At 46.9% G+C, this 9,063-nt stretch overlaps 1 protein-coding gene across 1 annotated transcript; it reads left to right on the top strand.

The window, feature by feature from the left end:
• Positions 1-6,417: 6,417 nt before the first annotated feature.
• LOC148295941 (uncharacterized) lies at positions 6,418-7,836 on the top strand. Its single transcript, XM_088250652.1, has 3 exons — positions 6,418-6,550; positions 6,634-7,115; positions 7,186-7,836. Coding segments are annotated over exons 1-3 (1,134 nt in total). The 5' UTR covers positions 6,418-6,549.
• Positions 7,837-9,063: the final 1,227 nt, after the last annotated feature.

The raw sequence follows: 9,063 nt of genomic DNA, 5'->3' as shown, positions 1-9,063 counted from the left end.
TATAGTTGCTGGGGTTTGTTCTTCTCTAAGAAACCCTAATGGTTTCTTCCCCATCTAGCTAAGCTTTCCTCTTTCTTTCTCCTCCTCCCTCTTGACTTACCTTATGGTGGCAAAATCAACTCTGCCCCTTCCCACAAAATCTGGGATTTTTGGGAGCTCAAAGCTCCTTCCCGCGGCTGCTTCAGAGTAGGGCCTCCATTTTCACCCATCTTCTTTCTCTTCTTTCTTCCTTTTTCCATGGCCAAATCTGATGAAGGAAAGAAAATAGGTATGTATGTTGGTTCAAGGGATGGCATCCTTCCTTGCGTGCTAATATCCTTTGGTTCCTTAAAGGACTTTTGCTTCGAACTTGCTCCCTGGCCTCTAAGCATCCCTTCACGTGTGGACTCCCCAAGCTCCTTTGTGATTTTCTCTTCCAGCTGAGTGCCAAGACTTGCGCTGCCTCTTTATTCTAATTTCATAAGCTTTTTTAAGACCACCACATGATTCATCCAATGGGTGGGATAATCTGATCAACTGTTGGGCCTTTTAGTTGGCTTATTCTAATTAGAGCAATGGGCTATTGTGGTTGGGTTATTCTAATTGGAGCAATGGGGCTATTGTGGTTGGGTTATTCTAGTTGGGGCAATGGGCTACTCTCTCTCTTGTGCTTACCCACGTTTGGGCCTAAAAAATGGGCTAGAGTCCCGAGGCCCCCAAGCGACCCGAGACTTCCATTTCTCGACCCATCGATGGGCCCCATGATAACTTGTTACCATCCATACCACAACCCGCTCAAGCAAGCCCCGGGCATTTGAGTGGCTTGGGCCCACTTAAGCTTGTAGTGCAATTGGGCGTGAAATAATAATTTCCCACTTGGCATGGCATGTTGCTTGGCATGCTTTTAATTATGAAGCTTGATAGGATAATTAGCATGGATTCGCGGAGCTAAATGCATTTTTATAATTTTAATCTCAGTTTCTAGCATGATGGATTTTTTATTTGGCAGGACATGTGAAGTATAACTCGTGCATGGCAGATTTTTGCGTGCTCCAAATCGGGTCTTTTCTCAATAATATATCGCCATGGGCTAGGAATTTATTCGGGCCCAATCATGGATTTTTTGGGCCTCAACATGTATCAATTGAATATTTATATTTAATTGGTAGGAATTATGTTTGTTGTAGAATAAAGATTGGTTAACTGTGTAATAACTATTGAATCTTCAAGTTTTATGAAAGAAACTATTTTTGAGTGTATATATTCATTAATAAAGTATTATGGTTGGTTTTCTAGTTAAAATCGTTGTATAGCATCATATGAAATCAAAAAGAACTAAAATGTAGCAGTTTGGGAACTTATTAGACGACGGTTTTCATAATAAATCATGGTCTTTGCAGATAATTAACGATGGTTTTTATAAACCAACTGTTGGCTTTATAGATAATTAATGACGGTTTTTATAAAACAATTGTCATCTTAACCTACAATCCACGACGGTTTTCATAAAAAACCGTCATCTTAACCTACAATCCACGATGGTTTTATTAAAAATCGTCGTCTTTCCTCCTATAATTAACGATCTTTACCTCTAAATAACGACGATTTTCTTTAAAAACCGTCGTTTTTACAGATAAACAACGACGGTGAAAAGCCGTCGTAGTTTGACACCCAAAAAGATGGCGGTCGATTTAACGACGGTTTTCAAAGCATTACAACGACGGTGGATCCCCGTCGTCTATTTCATTTTTTGTAGTAGTGATTTTTGGTTATAATGTATGTGTATATATAAAACACACATACATGTATGCATAAGAAGTATACACATGCCTACATATACTAAATGTTTATTATATATATACATATATGTGCATATGTACAAGAGTAGTATATATTACAAATACAAGGAGTAATGTACAAGAGCATATGTGTACTTATTATACATATGTGTGTACTTGTACAAGAGCATATAAATAAAGACAAACTACAAGGAAAGATAATCACTAAGTCAAGATGAGATCCCAGTAATGAAGTAGTACGACAATCCAATGCAAAGAGTCATGCATAATATGAGCCATCTTATAAAAACAACCACTTCAGTTGTTCTATGCTTTATAGAGACTTTTAAGTCAGCTTACTTATGTGCATGGGCCTGTAATGCCATGTGCCACAACCCTTGGGCTTTTTTGCGAAATGTTTAGTTGAGATTTTTGATAAATGCCTTCATTGGTATTTAACTCTTTAAATATTATAATTTTTCAAAAAATGGCATGGGCCTGTGAGTAGGGCCTGGGCTTAACATATTTTATATAGGGTTGGGTTTGCCTGGCCCGCTCTCTTCTTTATTGTAGAAATCAATAGGGAATTCTGTTTTTGTGATAGATGAGAAACTAATTTCACTTAGGCCCTGTTTGGTTCACGAAATGAATTTGAAGGGAAATCATTTCCCATGTCATTTCCTAAGGGATGAGAAATGGAAGATTCATTTCCCACGCTTGTTAATGCTAGGAAAGTAACCGGGAGATATCACTTTATTTCCTTTCCCATGTTTGTTTTGTGTAGGAATGAAAAACAAAGTTGGTATAAATTTTCAATTATACCCATATTAAATCAAATAAGAAAAGAATGCATTTAATGATATATTGTAATTCTAAATTGTTAATGGGGACAAAATGATCATGAAAAATGTTTATTTAATATTTGCTCATTTTCCCAAACTTTCCCATGAGGAGGGAAAACAAAACCCAAGTTGGGAGGATGGCTTCACTTTACCCCCGTACTTTCCCATGAGCCAGTCAACAATTTCCCATGCCTAGACTTACCAAACATGGAAAAGCATCTAATTTTACAATCATGCACTAAAAAGACATCAAAATTACGAAAAATGTCATTATCAAAATTTATTATTTTATTTCAACACAATCACAGCCCACGAGACCACACCTAATACCACTACTCCATCCCACTCCATCCCCTTGAACTCAATGTCGAGCGAGCCAAAATGAAAACCAAATGTATACAGAAAGCAAGAGAAGAGGAAGCAGGGAAGTACTGCTCTGCAGCTGTTGCCACATTTCATTGAAAAGGGATAATATAGCCATTGCTCTACTACTTTTGCCTTTTGCTTTTGGCTGCTCACTTGAAATATATGTGCCCTTCTTCTTCATCTTTATATAGAAAAGCTGGCATTGAAACTTGCATGTTAGTTGTCATCAATTTGTGATGTCCATGGCCCCACAATTACTTATTTCCGTTCAATTATTGAGAGAGGTTGTTATGTTTATAAATTCATGGCTCTACTGAAAATTAATGTTGGGAAATTACATAAAGTGTCTTCCAATCTTAGGCTTTAGCCTAGGTTCTTGTATAAGGTTGTTACATGTGCTTCATTTTTTTTAGTTTTTTTAATTTTTGTCTTGGCCTAGATGATAGCCACTCCTAGGCCATGATGCAAATTTTCCACCCTACATTCACATTCAATACGAAAGCACCTTTTCAAACCATTAAATTCACGTGTGAATTTTCAACCCACTCAAATTATTTGGGAATATTGTTGTAATGAAACCAATAAAATTGATGCATGTGGCTTCATGCAAGCTTCTTAGCCCTCTCTCTGAAGTTCCTCTTGTGACGCTTACTGGACAATTTTTTCCAGTAATTGTAGTCGCCGACAACCTGGTGGGGCTCTATATATACACTGAACTTCCATGACAATTTTTCCCCCAACCCCAGCATTAGGGGGTGGGCATTGGAACCGAAGAATCGATCAACCAAACCAAATTGTGTCGAAAAAACCGGGAAAAAAAACCGTGTTGACCAAAAAGTTTGTTGGCGCTGAATCTTGAATAGATAGAGATGAGTGCAACTTACAAGTGGGATGGACGATCAAGAGATCGATTGGGTGTTGGATGCCGATTCTTCTGATCCTGAATAGAAGATAAGCGAAGCTCGTAAAGTCTATGGAACCGGTGTGGAACCAGCCTAAGACCCTCCGATGCTCGAGTAAGATTGTTTTTAAGAGCTCTTGCTGTTGACTATATAGTAGTATAAAAGTCAAGCTGAAAAGTCTTACCCCTGTATTGTAGTGGGAGGGGCATACTTATAGAGGGCATTTAGTATGCTCTTAGCGCTCATTTTCGATGTGGGACTCGTGGGAGGGCCCTATGAGGTTGACACGAGTCCTTAGATATTTCAGGCGGGTGCTTCGAGGTTGATTCTGCAGAATCGGTAGGGGATACCGATTGTAGGCTGTGTTGGGCCCTGTAATGATCTTTTGCTGCTTTGAGACAATATCATCAGTAGCCTATGCCGATTGTCCGAGGCCTTGGGTGCTTGGGCGAGTTTATGAGATCCACGTGTCGTTGTACGAGTGGAGGGTCAGATATGGTACAAACAGTAGTCCCCCAAGTTGCCGATTGAGAAGCTTCTCGGTTGGGGACTTGAATGTGTATTCGGCATTCTGACCCGGACACAATGGTCCCATAATTGCCGATGGTGGTATGTAGTCCCCCAAGTGCCCAAGGGAGTGAGCTTGGATAGGAGACGGCATGATGTGCCGGTTGTTGCAAAGGGGCGAGTGAAAACTCATGAATATGCGGCTGCCGTTCGGCACGAGAGGTGAGTGAGAACTCATCAATGTGCGTCTGCCGTTCGGCACGAGAGGTGAGTGAGAACTCATCAATGTGCGCCTGCCGTTCGGCACGAGAGGTGAGTGAGAACTCATCAATGTGCGCCTGCCGTTCGGCACGAGAGGTGAGTGAGACCTCATCAATGTGCGCCTGCCGTTCGGCACGAGAGGTGAGTGAGAACTCATCAATGTGCGCCTGCCGTTCGGCACGAGAGGTGAGTGAGAACTCATCAATGTGCGCCTGCCGTTGGTTAGTGGAGTTGTGCTCGAAGGTGGCTAGATCTGCCACGTTCGGGAAGTTGAAGCGTCTCCGAGGATTGGAAGCGTTGCAACTGACGTTTGGTCTCTCCCATGCATGCGTGACACGTGTCGGCATGGCTGTGAAGAGCCGCGTCGTTTCGTATCCCGATGCGTCGCTTCGCTTCCCGATGCTAAATCGGCCTTATAAATGTGAGGAGAAGACGAGAGTACAAATACTTGGAAATTTTGAGAGCAAAGAGAGCTTGTGAGAGGCGATTTCCGGCAACCGTGCTGAGGCTGAGCAGGCGATTTCCGGCAAGTTTGGACAAGGCGGAGGCGATTTCCGACGAACTTGAGCCACCGTGCAAACAAGGTATGTTGCCGTGTTTTCGTATTCCCATGGATCAAAGTGTTGAATTGCAAGAATTTATGTTTGAACAATGTATGAACAAGCATGAACACGCATGAACACGTATGAACGTAGTGTTTTTAGGAGGTAGAATAGGATTTGGATTCTAGCACAGCCCTTAGTGTACGTTCGTGTGTTGTTTGTAGATGTCAGATACCGAATCCGAGCGTAGGCGTAGTCCGAGGGCATACGAGGATGAGTCGTCCTCGGGGAGTTCTGCCGAAGAGAGTGGGAGTTCTGAATCTGCGAGCTCTTCGAGCTGTGAGATAGTGGAGGGGGCAGGAGGGCGTGCCGAGGCTAGGGGTACTTCAACGAGGGTGCCTGGGGGTGATGAGCCTTCGACCTCGGGTCGTGAGGCCGATGGGGGTGGTGTCTCTGTTGCCGTTCCCGGGGAAGGGGTGCTGAGGGTCGTCAGGGGTAGGCAACGGATCCCGATGGCGAAGCCCACGGAACCTGTGTTCGGAGTAGATGACTTAGAGCCGAACACACTGACCGAATCCGAGTTGGCGAAGATTCGGTCGGAGTACAACATTCCGGAATCGGTAGGGATGCGAATTCCGGAGCCCTTAGAGTCGCTAAGTGACAATGACAAGGGGGTGGTCTTCTTCACAGATGTGTTTAAGCATGGCCTTCGGCTGCCGTTAAAGCATTCGGTGCAGAAGATCCTGGCGGCGATCGGTTATGCGCCAGGGCAGTATAACCCAAATTTTTGGATTACGCTGCTCGGGACGATCACGGCGTTCAGCTTGGCCGGTGAGGGGGAGCCAAGCTACGAACAGTTCGCCCAGCTGTACAGTGTGACGAGGGCGAAGAGTGCCGATCATGGAGGGTGGGTTCAGTCCAACTGTCTCTCGGCAGGGCAGCGTGGGCACTTTGTGGTGGGGGTGCCGAGCTCTCAAAAGACGTGGCGCAAGCGTCGAGTGATTGTCTCCGGTGATTGGGAATCGGCACCCGGAGTTATCGTTGAGAGGAGGATTCCTACGTCCTTCCAGACAGTCGGTAGGGTAGAACCTGCCGTTCGGCAGGGTTAATAGTGTTGTGTTTTTTTTTTTTTTTTTTTTTTTTTTTTTTTTGGGTACTGACCGTTGGTATTTTGGTTTCAGTGTCCTTGAAACGGCCGGCCGCACCGATCAGAGAGATTGAAGCAATCGAGAGGGTGAGAGCGAAGATTGCCGAAGAAGATCGGTTTTGTAAGGAGCTGCTCTACTTCCGGAATCTGTTCAAGGCAGGCCTGATCGGTAGGGCCGAACACGATCGGAGGGTGAAGGAGGAAGAGGAAGAAGAAAAAAGGCAAAGTAAGAGATGCCGTTCGGCAGGGTCGGTGTTTTTTTCTATGCTGCCGTTTCCTTTTTGACTTCGTGCTTTTCCTGGTTTGCAGTGGCAGGAGGGAGGCCTATGAGCGAGGCGACGAGGAGGCGTCTGGAGGGGCAAGGGGCGCCAAAGACGAAGAAGGTTCAGTCCCCCGGGCCGAAGAAGAGAAAGACGGCAGGGCCAGCGGGAGGGACGTCGGCTGATGAGCAGACGGTGGCTGACCGCCGGAGGGAGAAGAGGGCGGCGGAGGCAGAGGTCGTTCGGGAGGCCCACCTCCAAATGACGGGCAAACGGCAGATCGAGGGTCCCATCGATGTGACGCCGTTGCCGAAACGGCCAAGGGGCCCGAACGAGGGGACATCGGTGTTGATCCCTGATGATGAGGTGGAGGGAGAGGAGGGACCGGTTAACATCGCGTGTCCTCGGAAGGCTGTGCCGTTCATCAACTGTATGATTGACGGTGCTCAGATGGAGCTGGCTGAGCTGGAGCAACTGTCAACGAAGACGTTGCGTGAACAAACCGGTCGGGCCTTCCGTCTCCAAGCAGCGGTAAGTGTAGGATTTGTAGCTTAAGGATACTTTGATTCGGCATGTATTAATGTGTTCGTTGGTGTGGCAGGCTAATATGGACATGTGGCTCTGCGCGAAGCGAGCTGTGAATGCTGCCGAACGGTACCAAAAGAGATTTGAAGAGGGCCGTTCGAAGATCGCTGATGCCGGAAAGATGCTGCAGGAGGCGGACCAGCGTGCCGAGGAGAATGCGGCGAAAATTGCTGAGCTGGCGTCGAAGCTGGCGGCGGCCGAGCTGGACGTGATGGCTGCCCATGAGGCGAAGGCAGCGGTAGAGGTGGCGATGGATGCGGCCGAGCGGTCGCATGCCAGGGAGCTGGTAGAGGAGAAGGCGAAGGCCGTTGCGGACTACCGATCGTCGGAGGAGTTTACACGTTTGGTGGATAGAGAGGTCATGGAGCAATGTGACGACTTTCTCTATCGAGTCAAACGGTATAATGCTGACAAGAAGCTGAACCTGAACTTCCTCCGGGATCCACCACCGCTGCCGGAAGGGGTGACCGAAGAGATGGTGGAGGCCTACAAGGGCGAGGATGCCGAGGCCGAGGAAACCGACGACACCGATTCAAGCAGTGGGGAGGAAGGTCATCCCGAGCCGAGGGCTGCCGTTACGTCTACTGCCGAGCCGTCGACTGATCCTGTGCCTGCGTCAGCTGATGTCGATGTTGTAGCGACCGAAGCCGATCTATCCACCTCGTAGACTGTTTGTTTTTAACATTTTTGAGCGTGCCGAACGGCGTATTGTAAAGACAGATGGCCCTTCTGTGGCCCCTTATTTATCAATGTTCAGTTTGTTTAGGGTTAATGTGCCATGTCCCTTAATTCTGTATGTGCGCATGTCGTATGTAGAGTATGTTTGACATAATATTGCTGAATGGTAGTGCCGTATGTATAGAATAGGGAGTTCCAAATTAAACCGATTACAAAAGTTGATGACCGAAGGTGACGACCGAAGGTATGATACAGAGGTGATGACCGAAGGGGCGTTCACTTGTAGTAATATTTGAGATGTTCTATATTCCAAGGGTGGCCGAGGGTTTGACCATCGGTACCACGCAAACGGTAAGTGCCTGGGCGGCAGATGGTGACAACTTCGTAAGGACCTTCCCAAGATGGACCAAGGGTGCCGTCGTTGGAGTCCTTGGTGGCGAGGGAGATTTTGCGTAGTACCCAGTCCCCTACTTTAAACGATCGGCGTCTGACGCGCGAGTCGTAGTAGCGGGAAGTCCGTTGTTTGTAGGCGGCATTCCGAAGCTGAGCCTGGGAACGGTGTTCCTCAATGAGGTCCAGGTTGAGAGTGAGCTGGGCTTCGTTTTGCTCTGGCTCGTAAGATGCCGTTCGGCACGATGGTGCGTTGATCTCGACTGGAACAACGGCTTCGGAACCGAAGGCAAGGGAAAATGGCGTCTCGCCAGTCGACCGTCGATAGGAGGTATTAATGGCCCATAGCGCTTCCGGAAGGAGATCGGGCCAAGCTCCTTTAGCTGTCCCAAGCTTTTTCTTCAGCGTCTTCTTGATGATCTTGTTGATTGCTTCGACTTGGCCGTTCGACTGCGGATGTGCTGGGGAGGCGAAGAACAGGTTGATGCCAAATCGGTGGCATAGGTGCCGGAACTGAGAGGAGTCGAATTGTTTTCCGTTGTCGGTGATTATTGCGTTCGGGAGGCCGAATCGACAAATGATATTCTTCCATACGAAATGTCCAACCCTGGCTGCAGTGATTGTTGCCAAAGCTTCGGCTTCGGTCCACTTGGTAAAGTAGTCGACGGAGACGATGGCGAATTTGACCTGTCCCTTGCCCTGGGGCATAGGGCCGATGAGGTCTAAACCCCATTGGGCAAAGGGCCATGGGCTAACAATCGGAGAGAGTGGTTCGGCAGGCAGCTTTGGAACGGAGCCGAAACGCTGGCATTGATCGCACTTCTGG

This window comes from Prunus avium, chromosome 3 (assembly GCF_965620075.1).
Source record: "Prunus avium chromosome 3, drPruAviu1.hap1.1, whole genome shotgun sequence".
NCBI lineage: Eukaryota > Viridiplantae > Streptophyta > Magnoliopsida > Rosales > Rosaceae > Prunus > Prunus avium.
Note: the sequence above shows the minus strand (reverse complement) of the source record. Positions and strands in the feature narration are given on the sequence as shown.